General features: G+C 39.0%; 1 protein-coding gene across 6 annotated transcripts in view; it reads right to left on the bottom strand.

Annotated features, from left to right (window-relative positions):
• FMNL2 (formin like 2) overlaps positions 1–22,974 on the bottom strand; it is a 304,570-nt gene that overhangs the window by 67,885 nt on the left and 213,711 nt on the right. For all 6 annotated transcript variants that reach the window (XR_013828794.1, XM_079924756.1, XM_079924753.1 and 3 more), the window contains exons 5-7: positions 22,701–22,784; positions 19,209–19,361; positions 1,576–1,684 (exon numbers count right to left, since the gene is read on the bottom strand). Coding sequence is in view for 5 of the 6 variants with exons in the window: in XM_079924756.1 (XP_079780882.1) it covers positions 1,576–1,684; positions 19,209–19,361; positions 22,701–22,784 (346 nt within the window). In the remaining variant the exon portion in view is untranslated. The remainder of the gene's footprint in view (positions 1–1,575; positions 1,685–19,208; positions 19,362–22,700; positions 22,785–22,974) is intronic.

Genomic DNA, 22,974 nt, shown 5'->3' with positions numbered 1-22,974 from the left:
TTTCTAATCATAGCAAAGCCAATGTCCCTTCATTGGCTTATAAAGCCCTGCATAATCAGGACCCCCTTGTAACTTCAGATTTCATCTTCTACTTCTCTCCCTCTTATTCATTCTGATCCAGCCAACCTGACCTCCTTTCTGTGTCTTCAGTACATCAGACCTATTCCTGCCTCGGGGACTTTGCACTTGCCCTTCTCTCTGCCTATAATTTTCTTCCCTTAATATTCCTTACCTTGTTCCCTCATTCTAGTTTTACATAAATGTTATCTTCTCCACGACACTTTTCTTGCTAGCCTATTTAAAACTGAACTCACATTTCCCGCACTTATTCTTATTTCTTGATTATTTTTTCTATAGTACTAAGTAGTAGTTCTCTGGAGGCAGTCTTCCTGGGTTCAAATCTGAGTCCACCATTTATTAGCTGTGTGATCCTGGGCAAATTACTTAACTTCTCTGTATTTCAGTTTCCTCATCAGTAAAATGGCGAGGGTAATATTATCAATCTCACAGGACTGTTATGAGGCTCAAATTAAGTAGTAGGTTTAAAAGTACTAGACTTTAGGAAGCACTATTTAAATGTCAGCGTTTATTTCATTTCATCACTATTATTATCTGGAATGCTACATAGTTTACCAGTTTAATTGTTTACCATCTGTCTCCCCTCAATAGAGAGTAAGTTCCCTTGGGCACTTATTTATTTGATGCTGTATTCCCTGTGCCTAGAACAGGGCCTGTCTGGAAATGTTCAAAATATATTAATTGGTTGAAAGAATAAATGCATACTTCCCTTCTTAAATTCAGTTTGGCATGCTCATGTTGGGTTTGAACTCTAATACTGACCTATGCATTTACCACCCATTTCTACTTGGACCCATCTATAGGATCCGTTTCAATGGAAATCAAACCCTATTTTCTGATGTGAACAATGTTTGTCTAATTCTCAGCCCTGGTTTGCTTTTACAACTATACTTTTGACCCTGTCAGCTCACCCTAGATACTTCAGGCTCTAACTCCCACTTTGTGGTTAGGATTAATCCCACACACTGTAGTTAGTTGCTCCCGTTGTTTTTCAGAGTGGGGATAACCTCTAAGGAGGACTCTGCACTTCTACCAAGAATCCTCCAAGTGTTTCTTATGAAGATCAGCAACCACAGGGTCCAACACACAGTAATTATAACTCCTTGCCTATTCATCATATAACCCTTTGAGAAGCAATGACCTGTCCAGTGTGAGAGTCTATCATTCCTAGGGTCCTAAGGCTGCTCCATTATTGCCCACAACCAGTGGCTTACGCTGTCTTTAATAGTCACAAACATTTACCAAGTAATCTAGACAAGCTTGCCATTATAAGAGGAAAATGTCTTCCCTTAAATACATTGTAAATTATAAATGCTAATTAAAATATAAGGGCGATGAATTATGAGCACTAGAATGAACTAGACCTTTCTTTTTTAATAGAATTTCATTAAATCCTGCTATTTACTTCAAATAGAAATAATACAAAGTCACCAAAGAGAACAAGATCTGAGCCTGATGAATTCAGATTTTTTTAAAGGATTATAAACAGAAACATACCTGATAATTCATGATGGCACGTAAACACATGATACAGACATGCACGTCATCTTTCTTACTCACTAATCTTGAATTTTTCAGGGTTCTTCTGCTTGGCAAAGTATTATATCTACAAATAAAAAGGGAAACTTCTATAAAGCTATAGATTACTTTCTTAGCAGAGGCAGATGTGCTTTAAAAATGGACACTGTTCTCTACGTGTACCTACAGCTAAATGAGGATTGCTGGTCAAACCACCACTAAGTAACCCATCACCACCAACTACCCCGTCACCACAAAGCTGTTTCTGTAGACTATGAGGCCTACACAGTTCTGTGTACTGGCTATCATCTTGTCAGGCAATATACCCACGGACAGTGAAACAACTCCACTCACTGCATATAATGAATCAGACTATACATGAGACTAACCAACAATCCAGGCTCTAATCAGCAGGCCAAGTCAGATTTGCAGAGGTGATTTGAAACAACACGTATACAGATTGCAATTTTAAACAAGTGAAGGGATAGAGCTCGGCTAATAGGTAGACCTCCTATCATGTGACCCAATTTTAACAGCACCTTCCCATCACTGTTATCAGGAGTTCCTGCTTCAGAGTTTAAACCTAGGCAAGGTCATACATTAGCAACTGTGATATCAGCCTGTGATACTGAACCTTAATAGTACGCAAAACCTAAATAGTATACAAATGCCTCCACAGCCCGATCCCTCACCCAAAGCCTGGTATGGCAGCTGAAACTGAGATGGAAATATGCTGACATTTCAAAGGGTCAGGATGTTTTAACATTAGGGTTCATTCTGGAGACCCTACATTGCTAAGCCTTAGTTCTCCTTTCTGCAGATTTATGAGAACCTGCAAGTCATAAAGCAGTGACAGTGTAAGATGGGGCAAGTAGAAAGATGACAATACTGAGGGCTTCATTATGAGCTCTAAATGACTGCTTCAGAGGGGAAACAGATAAGTTTTCTCTGCAACTCCAAGCCTGAAATGAAAGCAAATTTCAAAAGTTGTCAACTACTTTCCCACAGAGTCAATGACAGAAATGTTCCACAAAAGAAGCTATAGGCCTTCCTTCTCCTTGAATTAAGCTAATTAAACATTTTTAAAGAAGGCATAATTAATATTAACTGCTTTCAAAAGTCTCACAGGAGCAGGCTAAGATTTGAAAACTGAATTGACAGGTCTCCAACTGTTCAGCTGAGCAGCTCTTTTACATTTTCTATTCAAAAACCATCAAACAGAAGAAAGATGATTCTTTCACACAAGCCTACTAATACGCCAAATACATTTTTGAAAAGCACCTTGGTAAGTCACTGGCCTCAATATACCAGACTGTGCAAAACCTGGTTTGCTCACATTACTTTTAAAGAAGAATGCTTTGCTTGAGGACTCCTGCTTTACTCACACTGGAAAATAACAATTCAGCAACGGAAGGCAGCCTAATCCAGTTTTGAGTGCAAAACACAGTTAAGGAAACACATGCAGATTTGAATGTTACAAGCCCAATTTCAACATCTAAAATACAACTTTAAAAGATGTCACCCTGGGGCTTCCCTGGTGGCGCAGTGGTTGAGAGTCCGCCTGCCGATGCAGGGGACACGGGTTCGTGCCCTGGTCCGGGAAGATCCCACATGCCACGGAGTGGCTAGGCCCGTGAGCCATGGCCGCTGAGCCTGCGCGTCCGAAGCCTGTGCTCCGCAATGGGAGAGGCCACGACAGTGAGAGGCCCGCATACCGCAAAAAAAAAAAAAAAAAAAAAGATGTCACTCTGCCATAACCCTAGCCTGAGCATGACGGCTAACACACCAGACAGAAGTCTCACAGGGACCAGTGCCGCTTCAAACAACTATATGACCTGTCTGACCCAAGAATCCCTGGTCTGCTTAATCTACACCCAAAGGTCTCTCCTTTCCTCCACCCTTCTTAATTTAACCTCAGGTTTGTAGTTCTTTAGTGGAATCACGTGTTGGCTATATAACAGCTGATTAGATAGTTCTCATTTCTAACAAAGCAATGGCTGCTAGCATAAAACAAAGTCATCTAAGATTAAGCTTGAAAAAAGAAAAGGTATTATCAAGGGAATCAATCATCTTTTGCTAAATTATATTTATGTGCAGCAGTGACTGCAGAAGATGGACTGGCCAAAGCAAATTATTCTTTAAAGAAGATGGGACAGGTCATCACACAGGCACATACTTCTGCATCACTTCCAAATAAAATTTAATGATTCCAGCAAGTAGACCAAATGTACACATTTAATGATGCTTCCTAAGAAGTGTAAAGTAACATAGCAGTTCCTTCCTTTTACTTATTAACCCACAACTTCAGCTATATTGAAATAAGACTCTTCCTAAGAAGACAAAATTTCTTTGTCATTACTAACATTATTTGCAGAAACCACTAAAAATTGATTCTAATATCCTACTTACTAAATAGTAACACAAAAGGCTTGTATTTGTTTTAATAGGTGGTTAATCTCAAATCAATTTTCTGGATCAATATTTGAAATGCATTTAATATGAAAAAGCACATGCATACTTATCAATATTAAAGGAGTTTAGAAAGTACACAATACATAAGATAACAATAAATAAAAATGTGTATTTTATTTATTAATGATACTCTATACTTAAAAGCAACAGAGCTAAGCTTTTTTCTAAAGTGAACGATATTTAATATAAGATTAATCTTCCTCTAATTTTTGGAGAATACAATATACAAAATACAATATTTTTTATACAAAAATACAGTGAGCATTAAAGGCAACATTTGAACTTGTATTTAAAATCATAGCATTACAGTTTTGTTTGTTTGTTTTGTTTTTCTGCGGTACGCGGGCCTCTTACTGTTGTGGCCTCTCCCATTGCGGAGCACAGGCTCCAGACGCGCAGGCTCAGCGGCCATGGCTCACGGGCCCAGCCGCTCTGCAGCATGTGGGATCTTCCCGGACCGGGGCATGAACCCGTGTCCCCTGCATCGGCAGGCGGACTCTCAACCACTGCGCCACCAGGGAAGCCCTGATTTTTAACTTAATAGGAAATTTTGCTCTATATTTTGGAATTCTCATCTAAAAATTTTTCCCCAGTTAAGAAAATGCACTCCTAATTAATTCACAACTCTTTGGCAAACACAAAGTATTTGCAAACACCTTAACTGAGGATCACCTTAAACCTCCAAGGCTAAATTTTAGGGACTGTGTCATGGGTTAGCATGTATATTAATCTACTCTTCAGCACGAACATTATGTGGAATTTGACAATTTATGTAATTAAATATTTGGTTTATTTGCTTCAGTTGTCATCTGAGTAATTTATTACCTTTTCTCTTTTTGAACATGTTTTAAATTCAGCTCCAATGCACAATGTTGATACTATCCAAAGAACACATCCCCATGGCGCTAGTTTTACGAGATCCCCCAACTTGACTAACAGAATTAGGACTAACAATTTACTACATATCCACTTTCCACAAGGACACCTGAACGAGGTAAGCAATCTATAAGAACTGGCCTCTGGTGCTCTCTACCAACCACAGGGAATCAAACCAAACCTAGTGTTTAAGGTCCCAAGTTGATTTTACCAAGCATCTACTGTTCATGCTAAACTCTATTAAGTGCTAAGGGAAAATGAAAGATTAAGATGTTGCTTCTGCCACCATCTAGTTTAGGAAGCAAGAGGTTATATCGATAGCCCCTGTATTAAGATGTTCTCTGTCCACACCAGCCCACCCCTTCTGCTGCATGCACATTCTAACGTGTAAAATGAATTCAGTAATAGTACACATACCTGCACAGCACAATATGGTGGAGCGATAACAGTCACACCTCAAACGAGAACACTTTTTTGCAAAGCAAGATACTTAAAATCCTCATATAACCTTTTCTCAATCAAGCCATATTTGACTGAGTTAATAAGACGGACCTACTCTTAGTAACTGTCTTTAGGCATATGAAAGTTGTTTTAAAATGAGGCTCTAATTCAAGAAGTAAGTATAAAAGGAATGGACAAAATTGTGGGATAAGTATCAGAAATGTGACATACAATGAACATAATTGAACATGAAATATTACTAATGCAGATTTAAAACACACCATCTCATGAGTCTTTGAAGAGTGGAGTTATAAGACACTTCCATTCATTATTCTTATCTGTATTGAAAATTTTCTACAATTAATGTATATTACTTTCCAAATAAAGAAAAAAAAATGTTGCACAAAAAACAAACCCTTACAGGTGGTCTAGGTTTACATCCATCTAAAGACAGAAAGCTAACTAGATCGTATGATGATAATGCTTTTCCCACTTTGGTTACCCCACAGAAGAATGTTTCCTAAAGGCCTCTTAAGTGGAGAGCTGGCCCTTAAGTGGAAAGCCAAGCTGAGGGTTTCTCTGAAGAGCCCCAATTCCACCACAACACAGGCAGCAAAAGAACCAGGTATCATCAGAACAGCTAAGCTTTTAAAATCCTATTCCCTGATGCTGCACACATCCACCTGGATGCCAATTGACCTGAATACAATGATTAACAGTTTCCAGAGAAAACAGATGAGGTTAACTGATCAGTGCCACAAATCTCTACCAAATGTATGAGTCACACTGACTCACTTAGGCAGGGCTGGAATTTCACAGCAATGATCCATCACCAATTACAAATGCAAACAGCTCCGATGAGATGTGTCATCACAGCCAAACACTGTGTGTACAAGGTGCTGCTGCATGGTCATGTTAACACAAGTACATATGATGCAGTGCATTATCTTTAAAAGGGTAGATAAGGCCGCCTCCAGTTCTATGTCACAGCCCTGTAGGCTAAGCTACCTTCACCTTTCACAAGCACTGATCATCCCGCTTTGGCTATTTGAATCAACTTTCCACAAAGACCTGAGCTTCACAGGGATTACATCAGTGACTCAGCAGAAGATATGGGTGCTTCTGTGGAAAATGAATACTGTTGGCGTGTGTCCCATTACAGAATTACATACAGTGAAATCAAGTACTATGATGGTTTCTTCCTGAAGTTATTTGGAAACAACTAAAACAGAGCCAACAGGACAGGTGGAGACTGCCCCCAGTTCACTGTGATATATTCAAAAGGCCCCAGTGGGAGGCAGCAATAGTTGCCCTGTGGTCTCCTACGGATGACTGAGGCAGATAAGCTCTAGTCCTGCCCTATCTAGTATGTCTTAAGTGATCCCAGATGTCGTCAGCAGTTAATGGGGTACGTTCCCTCAGCTAAGACTTGAAATTGGCTTCTTCACTGGCAGTTCTCAAATCTCAGGGTACATTACAGCTTAATGTAGAAGCAGGAAGAAGAGGGGCTTAGAAAGACCTTTAAGTCCATTCTGCCCCCTCTCCACTGCCTACCACACTGATGGTTTGCACTGTGATTATGGAACTATTGGTTTTTGAGGCGACTGTGGATCTGGAGAGGAAAAACAGCACAAGCTAAAATCTCACAAAGCCAGCTGTTCTGAGATTCAGTTGTTTTTCCTAAATAGATGCGCCCCAGATTGTTACAAGAATTTAATCTCTAGAGTTCTGAAAAAGTTGATTCTGGCATGTTTTGCCAGTGTTCTCACTGCTTTGATGGATCCTGTACTCCACCATTTTCAGTGACATTCCATAACAGACACTTAGAGATCCTGAGTAACGTACTCATTCTGAATACACGTAACAATTCCTTCAAGTTAAAGGGAACAGTCAAACAAGGTGCTGCAACAATTATGTTTCTCTGGTGATGGGGGGAGGTTCCCCAAGACAGCAGGATCAGAGAACTACCTCAGATTCCAAATGGATAAACAGGGAATGACATATTTACAGAGAGGTTGTGGCCCAACGCCTGGACCACGGGATGGGGGCACTAAATTCTGTCCGAGAACCTTTCCTCCGCCGGAGGAAAGACGGGCAAACAGACTTCTGAGGCTCTGGATCCGTGGACACAAAAGAGGGGTTTCCCAGAGGCAGAAAACAGCCCTGAGTCTAACTTTTGGCGCTCCTGCCATTTGTAGGAAAGGGAATGGGGAAGGGATATTTAGGGCTTTCTGAGGTCTCAAGGGTTGTAAGGAAATCCTGTTTTTTGAGAGGTCATTTTGACAGAAACACCACCAAATTTCTCAGGCCCTCTTCTCCACTGACTGTGAGAACTGCCTGCTATCTTGTTACTGAATGAAAACTAAACGTTGCCCTCGTAATTCAAAGACAAGACATTAACTTGGAAGAGATGCCAGGTAGAATTCACCAAGTTCTATGAATGTGGAAACAAACAGATGCCAACACTGACTTCAGATCAAAACCAGAGAGAAATGACTCTAACCACTTGTATTAATTTTATGCACCAGGGGTTATAAGTTACATGAAATAATAATAAATGAAGTTATAGTCAATGCTAGTAGGAGTAAGAGGCACAAAAAACTAAGCAATTGTTGCAAATATCTTTTAAGAAACCTATACAATGTGTCCTGTTTAGTACTACAGTGACAACTGCGCTATCTGCCCAGGAGCCTGTAGTGAGCACCTCGACCTGCACAGCACTGGCAGCAGGTGCTATGCAGAAAAAAAAAATTATCTCTGTTTGAAAACCTGTCAGAATGACTGTTTAGTGAGATCAACCAGTTGACTTCTTCTAAGAAATGTCAAGGCAAGTAAAACCTGAATGTTGGACTCCAGAAGGCAAAAAGAATAGAGGTCTGCAAAGGAAACCTGGGGAAGTAGCTCTCTTGGATCTGCTTGACCACAGATTAAATACACAGGAACTTCTCTTGCCAGGTACCTATTCATAGCCTGAATTACATACAATGTTCATTGGAGTTCTGGTTAGAGCCATGTTTTGCTATGCTTAAACCACCATTCATTGTAAGAGAATCTAAAAGAAAGCTATAGTAACTCTGAACTAGTTCCTTAGGTTTAGGAATGTAACAGACAAGTGGGACTACACAAAATGAAAAAGCTTCTGCACAAAAAAAAAAAAAAAAAAGCTTCTGCACAGTAAAGGAGACAGAATGAGAAGGTAACCTGTGGAATGGGAGAAAATATTTGCAAACCAAATACCTGATAAGGGCTTAATATTCAGAATGTACAAGAAACTCCCACAAATCAATAGCAGAAACAAACAAAAATCATCTAATTAAAGAATGGCAAAGGACTTGAACAGACATTTCTCCAGAGAATACATACAAATGGCCAACAGGTATATTAAAAATGCTCACTAATCATCAGGGAAATGCAAATCAAAACCACAATGAGGCAGCACCTCACACCTCTCAGATGGCCATTATCAAAAAAGACAAGAAAAACAAGTGTCAACAAGAATGTGTATAAATTAGAACTCATGCACACTGTTGGTGGGAATGCAAGTTGTACAACCACTATGGAAAACAGTATGGAGGTTCCCCAAACAAAAGCAGAACTTCTATATGTAATGATCCAGCAATCCCACTTCTGGGTATTTATCTAAAAGAACTGAGACCAGAATCTTGAAGAGGTATCTGCACTCACCTATTCCTTGTAGCATTATTCACAAAAGTCAAGATGTAGAAACAACATAATGTCCATCAACAGATGAATGGATAAATATAGATAAAATATGGTTTAAAAAAATAGCAATGATGTGGTGTGATAGGAGTTTTAGCTGATGCTATGGTAGTAATCATTGCAATGTACAAATATATCAAATCAACACACCGTACAACTTAAACTTACACGATGTTATACAACAATTACATCTCAATAAAAAATTAAACTAACTTACATATTCACATACACACACAATATTAAAGTCATGAAAAAGAAAGGGTTGCCAATTCCCTGGTGGTCCAGTGGTTAGGACTCAGCGCTTTCACTGCCATGGCCCGGGTTCAGTCCCTGGTCGGGGAACTAAGAAAGGGTAAGGAACTGTTCCAAGTTAAAGGACGCTACACAGACACAACTAAGCACAATAAATGATCCTTGTGTTAGATTCTGGACAGAATTTGAAAAAAATGTTATGAAACAGACTGGGATAATTGATGAAACTAAAGAAACTGAACTAAAAATTGTGTCAATATGTAAAAGTTCTGATTTTAATAATTATACCATGGTTATTTAAGAGCATGTTATAACTAAAATTGTAACTAAAATAATAATTTTAGTGTAGGTATATTTGTTCTTAGGGTACCTACACTAAAATAATTAGGTATAAAAGGGCATGACTCTGTAACTTATTCTCAAATGGTTAAAAGGTGTGTATGTTTACAAAGCAAATGTGCAAATGGTAGAGTAAATTTAGGTACAAAATGTTAAAACAACTGTTGAATCTGTGTAAAGAGCATAAGGGGGATCATTGTACTATTGTTGCTTTTTTTTAAGTTTTCAATGATATCAAAATTTAAAGTTACAAAAAGAAAAAGAAACTGTGGTAAATACATACACTGGAATATTATTCAGCCTCCAATTAAAGGAAATCCTGCAATATGTAATAAAGCTGAACCTTGAGGACATTACTCTATGTGAAATAAGCCAATCACAGAAGGACAAATGCTGCATGATTGTATTTATATGAGATATCTGAAACAGTCAACCTCACTGAAGCAGAGAGTAGAATGGTGGTTGCCAGGGGATTAAGAGAGGGAAAAGTGGGGAGTTAAAGGTGTAAAGTTTCAGTTATGCAAGGTAAGTTCGTTCTAGAGATCTGCTGTATAACATCTTGCCTATAGTCGACAACAATGTGTTATACACTTAAAAATTGTGAAGAGGGTAGATCTCATGGTAAGGGTTCTTACCACAACAAAATAATAAAAAATAAAAGCAGTATGCTTAAAAAAAATAACAATGGGTGATAACATAAGAATGAATGATAAGTAACATGTCTATGATAATTCTGGATGTACAGGAGAAAGACCGACTCCTGACGAAAAGCTAGATGTGATCAAATCCTGGATTTGTTTAGAGATCTACAGCTGCAAAGCACCAAGCTCTTAGTCAACACCAAATGGAAGCCACTGATCACCCAGTGATGCCTTAAAAAAAGTCTGATCACCCATCTATTATCTTCACAACATATGCTTATTTCTAGACATATTCTTATATGTGAGTTTTCTATATGTCTGCCTCTCCCTCTGAGCCTGTATTATCCAAGGACAGTATATTACTGCAGAACCTTGAAAGGAATGTTTCCTGAACTGACCTAACCAGGTTTTCCCAGAGTCCAGCAAAAAGGTTTTCAAAAATATTCTGTGGAGTCTCCATGCCAGCATTTGTGGGATTTGTAATATCTAGGTCCAAATGGCAACAGGAAAAAGACAAGGTATGTATTTTTGCCTCTTACCAAAAGTGTCTTCAAAGGTCTAACTATTCAGAAATTAAACTAATATCTACCTATAAACAGATAAATTAGAACTCCCCTGGAAGCTAATGTAAGGGTTCGGCCCAACAGAATGCAACGCCAATTAAGTATGTCACATCGTTTGGCATAACTGTAATAGTCTTTTATGGTTCCAAGGTCTGGCTAATAGAACTTTACCAAGATTTGGGGTTTTAGGTTTCCTCTCCCTTACCGTTCAGACATGACATCACCTGGGCATATTTTTTCTATCAATTAAACTCATAAAATACTTGATGCTAAAAAAAAAAAAAAAAAAAAAAAATGAGCCAAGCACTTTTCTGTCTCTACAGCCAAAAGAAACAGAGCTGAAAGAGTAGAACCCAGATAGTTCAAAGTGGGGGTGAAGGAGGAGGGGAAACAGAGAGACAAAGACAGAAACAGAGACACGGGGGGGTGGGTACACAAAATTCCTTATGAACTTTTTTTCTTTTAAATCAGTTACTGAAATTTTCTGTTGATCTGTATTTCCTGTTAGAGGACCAGGTGATAGCTAGAACACAACCTGTAAGTCAAAAGGTCTCATTACATGCTTTTTGAATGGAATCAGTGAATCAACAGACTCCATCATATGAATGGAGGGTCAATAGTCTGAATTTCCTGATTTTCAATTATATTCCTTTTGTCAAAGGCATTTGCTATGGAGTGGCTAATTAATCAGGATATGACCCTAGGTGAGAAGTGTCCAAGGAAACCATCTAACTCCTGTGACTTTTCAAAAGAAATATTTCTATGTTCATCCAAATTTGGCCCTTCTTTTCATAAATCTTCAATAAAATATTGTCGATGAGGTAAAATGACAATTCCACAGCCTGGCCTTCAATGCAGTACATAAACTGGCTCTATGCTACTTCCAGCCAGACTCATCTATTCACTGTTTCCTAAACAAACCACGCAGTCTCACCACTGACCCACTGCTCATACCACTCTCCCTTCCTCTCCCCTCTCCTACCCACTCCTCCCAGCCTTCCTCATGTTGTTTCACATGCAGACCAAGTCATGACTCTTCCCTAGGTTTGACTGTTCACTCTAGCCTCTAAGGTTCCATATCATTAGTTCTGGTTATACACAAGTGATACTTAACACGTGTTAGTGCGTATGTGCGTGAACACACACGCTTCTCAATCAAATCATATATAAAGACACTGACAAAGTGGAAAGAAGTCAGAAGACTTTGATTATAAATCCTGGCTCTATCACTTACTACCTATGGATAACTTCTCTGAGCCTCATCTGTAAAATGGGGCTAATAACTCTTGAACACCTCCCCAAGATTTCATGATGATATAATGATGTAAGTATGAAAAATTCTTTTATCAGTCATGAATCATGTACAAACATATTATTCCATGTATCCTTCTGTATCCTCAGCACTTGACAAAGCACCCTTCACATATTAAGTATGCAATAAATCTTGCAGATGAAGACACTAGACCACGCCTGTAGGAATTTGCTGAGTCATCTTTAGTATTTTCCTCAATTCTATGTAGTTATTTACTGACTACTCACTGTTGCACCAGGTTCTTTACAGGAATTGTTAATTTAATCTCACAACCTATGAGGCAGGTCCTAGATCTGATCTGAGAATCTGTGAGACAGAACCCAACAATGCCCTGGCCAGGTGACCTGTTTTTCCATTTCCACATAGCCTCTTCTAGTCAGTTTTCTATCACAGAAAAGACCCAATAAAGAGGTGGAACAAGTGAATCAGTCTTTCTCACAGTGGGAAATGTCTGGCAAATCTGCCGGTATGGTGCACCCACAAGCTACAATTAAAGCTGTCACCATTTTCATAAGCAAGGCCCTTAATATAAGTTCCAAGCTGAGAATGTGGAATGTACACCCTTAACCCAAGTACAATTTTCTCTGTTTACAACACCAAATAAAAAAGAAATGCACAAATCTGAAACACAACAACCTAACACTTTCGACTTGTTTCTGCTTACAAATGTGCTGAAAAGGCAAAGTGACAATTTGTAGTTACAGATTATTTTTGGAAAGTCTAGGACTTTAGAAAGTCTTTATTTTATAGATGGGTACTGGGTACTGCATTTTCTCCGACCTTTGATCTTCAGGTCAACAGTCTAGCAGGTTAAGGAATGTCTTCAACAGTTCTCCTTCCTCAGAAATAAATCTCAGGTGTTGGCTATAATGATCATCTCATTGTTCTTTTTTCTTCCACTCCTTTGTAGTATTTTCTCTCCTTCTAAAGTAAGTGTTAATGAAAATTTTAATCAGCACCTGCCATCTCATCTGGTGAACAGAGAGAATTCAAGCCTTGAAAATAACTGTTTAAATATATTTTTCTTTGTAGAGTTTCCCCCTTAAATTGGCAGCTAGGGTAAATTCTTCAAGATCCTTCCATAGGGAAATAGTAGAATAAACAAAGTTAAGGAAACTGAATAAACGTAGAATAGAATACAGATTACAACTCTCAGTCATGACAACTGTAAAAGGTCTGAGTTGATTTTATAGAATTTGGGGGGAGAAGAAGGAAGAGAAAAGAGAATAATGATTGTTTCAGAAATTACATTCTTAATTTATAGAAGCTGGAAAATGAACAAAATTGAGTTCAACCTCCTTGTTGGGAATCAACATAGAAAGTGCTTTGGATTCTAACTATAGAATTAGAAGATTTTTTTTTTTTTTTTTTTTGCGGCACGCGGGCGTCTCACTGTTGTGGCCTCTCCCGTTGCGGAACACAGGCTCCAGACACGCAGGCTCAGTGGCCATGGCTCACGGGCCCAGCCGCTCCGCGGCATGTGGGATCTTTCCGGACTGGGGCACGAACCCGTGTCCCCTGCATCGGCAGGCGGACTCTCAATCACTGTGCCACCAGGGAAGCCCCCGAAGATATATTTAATGTGATATTATAACAGTTTAAGTTAAGAGGTTAGGTGATCTTCTACCCCCAACAATTAAAACTCAAGGTAAAATGCTCCTGCTGAAATAAAAACTTGTAAGAACTTAAAAGAACTCAACTCTTTCAAGATACCACTTACTTTATAAGCAAACTGGTACAGAGCTGGTGTTTCCATATGTTTAAATAGGATCACTGTTACAAAGAGATCAAGAAAACTGCTTTGAACAGAAGTATCTACTGCAGTGAAGGCCAATGAGCCATATGGGCCAGACATGGAAATAGGTCTGCAGCACCTAATTCCTTAGGTCTTAGAGAACAAGGTCTTCAAGCTGGGCCTCAAGTGCCTCATCAACAAAAAGAGTTGAACAAAAACCTGAAAAGAAAAAAGTTTATTCATAATCTCCCCTTCCATAAAAAGTCACTATCTTCATTTAATAAACTTTCCTTTCAATGCCTTCCCATTGCAAAGAGGTGAAAATAAAACTATATTAACAGAGAACTTTCCATCTGACTCTTGTCATTCATTTAGGAAACAGTCTTCATGTTTCTATATGACCTTATCTTCTAATAATTATAAATATTCCAACACATTGATCATGGTCTCCACTAGAGCATTTGGCACCTTTGGATAAAGTAGAAAAAGGCACATCTCCTGGGAAGGATTAGCAAAACCTCTCCTGCACGGTACAACTTAACATAACTCCATGTGGACATGCTGATATTAAAACAATAATATTTATGGGGGAAAAAATCATCCTGTGAATATACAGGCAGGATCACATGGTGTGACAGTTTGAGTCAGGGCACCTCACTTCAAATCCTACCTCCTTCACTCACTGTTTGATCCCAGGCAAGTGGCTTAACCACTAGAGGCCTCGGTTTCCTCATAGGGGTAGTAATAGTAACAGCTATCTATCTCATAGAGCCATTGTCAGCAGTGAATAATCACAGAAGGCTCTCAGGACAGTGCCTGGTACACAGTGGACACTCAACAAAAGCTTTTTTCCCCAATAAAAATTATATCAATGCTACCAATATCTTTGTGCCCATTTTAAAATAATTTTTAAAAATTACTCCTATGAAAAACATTGCCAAGAATGGGATTACTGCATTAAAATGTGTAAACAAGGATGTAAACTTGAACTCTTCATGTAAACCCACTAAGTATATAAGTGCTAAATAGATGATGACTGTTCAAGAGATGCCACTCCATTAAGATAATAATTTCAGGAAAAGCAATGAAATTTGTTCTAGGAAATCTTAGAAAGAAATATAAGTAAGAGTTAATATATTAAAGGAAACGTAGATCTTGGTTTCCTCACCACAGTGGAAAGGTCAGTTCAGATGGCATACAAGGTCTACCCAGCTTGGTATGTCTATGACCCAATCTCTCCATTAGACAGCCCTCCACCCCTCTGCACCAGAAATGACAGATTCTCCCCTCTTTCCCAAACATGTCTGATCTTTGATGTAAGGTTTTGCTCATCGTATGCTCATTCACTTTACCTCTACCTGGAGCAGCCTTTCCTCACCCTGAGGAGCAACTCTGGCCATCACCCAAAGTCTCAGTTTATATCTGATCCCTTCCTCCAGGCTTTTAGTGCTCCGCCCTTTTCCTTTAAAATTTGGAACACTGATTTATTATCTACGGCACTGCTTACTTAAGTCTAATAGCATTAACCATGACATTCTTAAAAAATAAAAATTACTTTCTCTTGCATCTGAATTAATGCAACCCGTGTCTTCAAAAATCTAGTGAGCACATATATGCATATACAGCATCATTTAATTTAGCTAGATGTGTAGCCACGTTAACAGAAATCTATCTTAACTGAAGGTACACCAGACTCTAAGCTTATGAAACAGCACAATCCAGGTTTCTACTGCATCAACAAACATTTTTTACAACTGCCAACCTGACAAATTTATGATAAAACAGAATCTAATAGTTGATACAACTCCAGGTGAGTGTCATGTCATAAAATACTTAATCATCTATTTTAAATACCTAAAAAATAAAGTCTAAATATGAAGAGGAGAGTGTGCATCATTCGAATTTTGTTTAAAAACAGAGCGTTTTTCCTTTTCTTTAATCAAGCCCCATTTATAAAGTGTATGGTTTTTTTAATGTATTTATTTATTTTTATTTTTGGCTGCACTGGGTCTTTCATTGCTGCGTGCAGGCCTTCTCCAGCTGCGGAGAGTCGGGGCCACTCTTCATTGCGGTGCACGGGCTTCTCATTGCGGTGGCTTCTCTTGTTGCGGAGCACAGGTTCCAGGCATGTGGGCTTCAGTAGCTGTGGCATGCGGGCTCAGTATTTGTGGCTCGTGGGCTCTAGAGTGCAGGCTCAGCAGTTGTGGCACACGGCTTGGTTGCTCCGCGGCATATGGGATCTTCCTGGACCAGGGCCCAAACCTGCATCCCCTGCATTGGCAGGGGAATTCTCAACCACTGCGCCACCAGGGAAGTCCCTATAAAGTGTTTTAAATTTCTTGACATCTCATTTCTTCCTCCAAGTTTAACCAACCCTTTTGCTAAGTGATATAGGGTAAGATTACTGAATCTACATTATTATCTGGAGATAGAGATGAGGGAACTAAAATCTGTATTTGGAAACAGAAAATATATTCTAATCAAAAAAAGCTACCAGAATAAATCATCTCTACTGAACGAGACTTAGTATCCTTTTATCCGTCAAAAAAAAGAACTGTAATAATATTTAAACTGCAATATAGCCTAAAGGTTCAAATTCTTAAAAGGAAAAATCATAATATGATAACAGAGTGTATCAAAGTTTAAAAGGCACTGGGCTTTACCCCAGTAGAGTGATGGCATGAAGCCATGCAGTTATCATAACACGGAGAGCAGCTGCCACACTCTGTCACCATGCACTATAAGCTCTCTTGGGCGACATTTTCACCCATGACTTATGAGATTTTCCAGTTTGAAGCCTCAACATCAGTGTGTAAACTGAAGCCACTCCAGAGGCAACAGGGAGAGAAGCAGCTCTGGTGGCATTTGAAATGAAGATACTCAGGCAGAGAAACCAATCTGGCGGTGATGCAAGAGATGAATGGAACCGGAGGAAGAGGAGACAGGAGGACGAGACGATCAGAAATGAGATGGCAGAATGAAAAAGAAGGCCAACAAAAAGAAAGCCAAAAAGTAGAGGCAGCAGAGGAAGAAAGGGGAGAGAAGAAGGAGGAGGAAGAGAAAAAGACATAAACAATCTTTGGGTCTATGAAAAGCAACATGTACTGTGCACCTGCACTTCTGATTGCTGTTTTTATAAGTCAGAGATGCTATCAAATGACCAAATACAGAATTAGAATCCATGCACACAAGAGCTGGAATATCAATGATATACATCATTTAAAAACAAAAACAAAAATCCAAGCTTCAAGTCAACAAGTGGCATGAAAGTTACTGCCATATTGGTTTTCTTGAGAGCCCATGACGGAGAGCCAAAGGAATTTCAAATGTTCCATTCCTGAGCTTGAAACTGTTTAAACACAAAAAAGAATGTGACGCTCGTTTCTTAATTGGTCATCTTCGAGCACACCTGCCAACCAGAAATGTCACAACGGTTCCCAAGTTTCTCAAAACAGCATTTCCATCGTGTCTTTCTCTCTATACTTGGGGTATCTTTTTTTTTTTTTTTCCAATTTAAAATGAATTCTAGCAGGATCTACCTTAAGCCAACCGTGAGGCAAATCAGGCTGGACATGGATGTCCCTATACCGTACTGTCCAGGGTCCAGGATCATAACTCTCCTTGGATGTGAGATGTTTCCCCTATTTTCCCGACTCTTCCACTCTACCAGAAACAATGTACTCTCAATAACAGTCTTCAGTAATTTGAAAATAGGTGTAATGAGTTATTAATCAGAAAAGTGACTTCCGGTTAAGATGGTAGCTGGCCAATATATGATACTTTCCAGCTGAGAAATGAGGAGAAAGCAAGTTAAAACGTACTTTGTCAATTAAATTCCTTACACATAATTATAGCTAAACTAATGGCAAGAGTTTCCATTTGAGTTACAAGGTGATTAGGGAATTCTTCAGGCACAATTGGCCTTCCTTCAACTTCTCTATCAGCCCACATATTCCTCTGTCCACATGTAAAGTTCACACAGACCAGCAGGTTATATAGCCTTTGGCCTATTGCAAATACTGTGAGATGAACTGAAACATGGTTCTTCATTATTACTGAATCATTCCAAAGCCGTTAATATTTTTGGCATTTCCAAACAAGGAAAATCTGAATGCTTGATAGGAAGCATCATATTCAAACATCAAATCCCGGAGCAGAACTGAACTTCATGATAAAGACTTTAACTTTCCATGACCAAAACCCAAGTCAAAGGGACAAGAGGTAATAAAAAGGTTACCAAATACAAAAGGTCTGAAAGCCACGTATTCACTGATCACAGCCTGACACGTGGAGTTTACTACAATGACCCAACACCCATGGTGATCTGAAATAGTGACAGGAACAACGTCCACTTGCCAGATCAAGCCTGAAATAAGCGAGATAAAATTGTCAAGCTACAAAGAGTAAGCAACATTTGGGAATGAGGGGCTTATTAATAAAAATTTTTATTAAACTCCTGGAACATAGAAACCTTTATGAACTTGCTCTAGATGATAACTCTGTCTTGTCGGGCAGGAGTTTTGATTTACCCACCCATGTATACTAACTCTGAGTACAGTGGCTAGCAAATTACAGAAGCTCAGAAGTATTTTTCAGTGAATGATTGTAGGTCTGAGTGAATGAACAATCTCAGTGATATTACACCCAGGTGTTCATCCCCCATCCTAACTTAGCATGGTGGTATTTCAGCCAGAAAAGACAGCAGAAGGAATCCTTAGGAGGAAATAGAAGGTTGACAATGGAGAGCACACCCAACCAAAGGAGCACTGCTTAAAGGCATCTCCTTAATAAAAATGATCACTACAGCATTCTGTACCTATGTCTAAGAACACATCCCACAGAACACACACCTGAGCTATCACGGGAGGAAGGGAAGAGAGAAGTCGGGTTTAAACAGCATCAAGTTCTTGAGATCCTCAGATCTCGATGTGCTGCCTCTACCCAGGAAACAGAGTCCAAGTCAGTATATCAGCATCTTCCTGGTTTCAGAAACTGATCTGCCTATGGAGACTACTCTGTTGTGTCATTTGGCAGCAGAATTTTTTTTTTCTCTGCTGAATGAAGGAGTGGTATTTGCAGAAAGCTATTGAAAGTGACTGAGTATTGCCCCAGTGATGATTCCATGAACTCCCGAAGAAACCTGCATTTGCAATCACTGACAACACAAGTGCTGTGTGGCAAGATACAGCAATACATGGCCCAGGATCCTCAACAGAAGCTGTCCTGACATATCTGCCTCTTTCCTGAATCAAGGCACTCACCGCAGTGCAGGATGTCTTCCCGAGCGGGATACACTGTTGCCCACGGGGGATGGCAGGTTGCTCCCTCTGTGCAGGTCCTCGATGGACCGACTCCAGGGCTTTGATTTGTCCACTGAGCTCTCCACAGTGCTTTCCACACTTTCAAAGTCAAAACTAAAACAAAAGAGAAATGCCACTAAAGACTTAATTCACATTCACGCAAATACATGGATGTGCAAAACTCACTCCTTCCAACTATACATCTGCACCTTAATATGGGTTAGTTTTTGCAAACAAAGAAAACTGAAAATGGAATACAAACGAATTTTCATGGACTGAGCGTTAGCTTTGAAAATACAGAATGACAAATAGGGATGTGTTATTCGTATCTTATTATAAGGCTTGCTGACTTACCGATTACTAATGAGCTATGGTGGGATGGGGAAGAAAGATCTCAGAGCTGTCTTCATTTTGCTTTAACAAGTCAATATGTTAGGCTTATACTAATTTATTCCTCTCCATCAAGTTTCACTGAACACTTTCTCCTAGTGTGTTGGCAAGTGTACTTTTCCAACCATATGTGATACATTACTTGCAAAGTTATGAATTTGCTTTGATTTTGGAATCTCTTCCCAATGTGGTGCTCTTTAAAGTAGGGCTGTTGTTTCTCTGACATTTTTTGAGGTTATTACTCATGTTAACCATGTTAGAATAAATGGCTAGTTAAATTGCTCATTCTTGTATAATTTTAGGAATTTTTAAACAGACAGGGCTTTGTGTTCTATGCATTTTTCCCCTTCCAAAGTCAGTAGCTCTGCTTTCTCAAAAATACATTTTATCAACTGTTTCAACCCATAGTTCCATCAAGCAACACCTGATCAGACAGAAAATAAACACAATGCAGCTATAATTAATAGCATCTGGAAGATATTGGAGGATATCGTGGGAAAAAACATCAACAACACATAAATAGCAAGTATGACTTTTTATACAAGTATGACTGCCAAAATTAAATATTTGGTTAGAACTACCATCTGTAAACTAGGTTATGTTCTCCATTTATTAAATTGTAATCCAGATAACAGAGACCGATGCACAAAGTCATTCAATGGGTCTAACAATTCTGTCATTCCTTAGGATACAGGAAGCAGTGAACAGAAAGGGGTGGAATTGAGGAATCTAACAGATCCTTAAGGACTAAAAATAGAAGCCTATAATTGGCACTGGAAAAGGTAAACCTAGGGGGCATCCCAAGGTCACTCATATCATTACGACTCCCGCCAAGCCACTCTGCAGCCCCCATATGTTCAGTTGTTCAGCATCCTTATGCTCCTCTCAGCTCATCTCCGACTCTCACTGAGCAGAAAAAAGAAACACACACCTTGGTGAAAGTTCCCGTTTTAGGGAAGGTACATGAGTCTGTTATTTCACATTACATGAGCCAGAAAATTGTCACATGCTGAGGAATAGTAAGAAATTTTTTTCAGCCCATTTAGTTTCAAGAAAGTATGTACATAAATTATGTATCTATATATAATTTTTCATGTAATTAAAGTACAAAATTTCATGTAATTAATTTTGTAAGAAAAACAAAAATAAAACTAATAAGCAAAGAATGTAAAGCTAATGCCCACCCCACCCCCAAAAAAAGTAGAAGATTAGGAACCAAAAGCTCTGAGCTCTGATCTTTTGTTGTCTTTGCTCTTGGACTGTGGACCAGAAGAATTCCCTCAGAGTAGCACTACCTTTTCCCATTGGTCTCGTGTGTAGGTGCATTTGGGAAAGTTGCTTTACAAGTTCTATCGTGATGGGGTAAAGGGTTAATTACAGCCAACATATTACAAACAGCATGCAATTCTTTCCCATTATTCCTGTAGTTTCTTAGCCCTTCCTTAATTCCTCAATAAATGTTCTTCCAGATTTTAAAATATGCAACAGGATAATATTCCTATTCTGTTTTGTCATATAATATAAATTGTAAGGGAGATTAGCAGTTTTCAATGTAATGGAGGTAGATAAGGAACGTTTGGAAGAGCATGCTATAAAAACTAGAATTATAAGGAAGATAACTTATCTACTGGGTTTTCTTATTATATTCCATATCATATATGAGTTATCAAAAACTGAAACTCATCAGGCCAGTTTCAGTTAACACTTTACTTTCTGCAGCTATAAGGTAGGAATAATTATAGTTTTCTCTTCACAAATTCTCCAGGAAGCGATGAGGATTATAAGATAACATCTGGTTAGATCTTAAAGTGGGGCAATATAAAAAACAAGTTCCTGCTTTGAAAAGAAGAGTTGAGAAGAAAAAAAACACCATCCAGGCTGAAATGTCTTCCAAGCAAATTAAAAATACAGTATTGGGACTTCCTTGGTGGCGCAGTGGTTAAGAATCCGCCTGCCAATGCAGGGGACATGGGTTCAATCCCTGGTCCGGGAAGATCCCACATGCTGCAGAGCAACTAAGCCCGTGCGCTACAACTACTAAGCCTGCGCTCTAGAGCCCGCGAGCCACAACTACTGAGCCTGCGCACCCTACAGTCCATGCGCCGCAACCACGGAGCCCACGTGCCGCAACTACTGAAGCCCATGCGCTCTAGAGCCCACATGCTGCAACTACTGAAGCCTGCGTGCCTAGAGTCCGTGTTCCACAGCAAGGGAAGCCACGGCAGTGAGAAGTCCATGCGCAACAATGAAGATCCATCACAGCCAAAAAAAGTAAATAAAAATTTTAAGAAGAATACAGTATTATTTCCTCAATCTGTGTGTGTGACAGTGGAGACTGGAATAGTTTTTGATTAAAGAGGAAATGTGGAGAAGAGAACGTCTCATTCAAATGTACACTTTTCATTCCTGTTGTAAATCTTTCCAGAAGCCTAGCAAATGAGAAAACTTTATGAATCAACAAAGGAAAGGTGAAATAAGTAAAATTTTTTTCCTGCTCTGCCCCATTTTTTCCCCTTCCCCCTATGAAGGGGAAGTCAAAACAATACAAATACCTATAAATTAAAAAGGGAAAACCTCTTGCTGACTCCACTTCCTCCACTCCCACTGTGTTTGGTACCTACTTCTGCAATCATTTTCTCTGTATTTACTAGCACCTACAAATATACATATACAAGTTTGTTTGTTTTTTAAAATAAAAAGGGAGTCACTCCTCCGTACTTTGCTTTATTCACTCAACAATATATCATATACCTCTTCCAATAATTGCTAGAGTATTCTACCATATGGATATACATTACTTGAGCACTAAAGAAAGCACTTCTTTTTGAAATAAGCACTCCTCTAAGGGTGGTTTTACTCCCCTGTTTTATTTCTGCCTTAAAAGCATTTCTAACAACAATTATGAGATTTGCTTTTAGTTACTTGAATATAAACAAACCTCCTTAAACCTTACCACATCTGCTTCTGGGTGTCTCCCCTCAGTGTGGTACCTAATTTTACCACTGAGATGCAACTTCTGTGACCACATAAAATTTTAAAGGAAACAAGCCAAGTTTTACTTACGTTACTGCGTATTGTGCAAATGACAGATATTCTACTAGAACATCAAGACCTTTATTTTCTTCATTCAGAAACTCTCTGACCCATCTGTTCAAAAAAAAAAAAAAAATCATTGGCAAAGTTCATCGCATGCTCTACCATGAAAAGGACACAGTGAAAACTTGTTTTTTTCCACCAGAAACATTCACCGCCTGAAAGGAACTATGGAGTAAGGCCTAGACTATAACACATGAGGTAGGAGCTTTTAAATATGGCAACTAAGAAAACCATAATATTT

Source organism: Stenella coeruleoalba, assembly GCF_951394435.1.
Source record: "Stenella coeruleoalba genome assembly, chromosome: 6".
Classification (NCBI taxonomy): domain Eukaryota; kingdom Metazoa; phylum Chordata; class Mammalia; order Artiodactyla; family Delphinidae; genus Stenella; species Stenella coeruleoalba.
The sequence above is the reverse complement of the archived record's forward strand: the minus strand, read 5'-3'. Positions and strand labels throughout refer to the sequence as shown.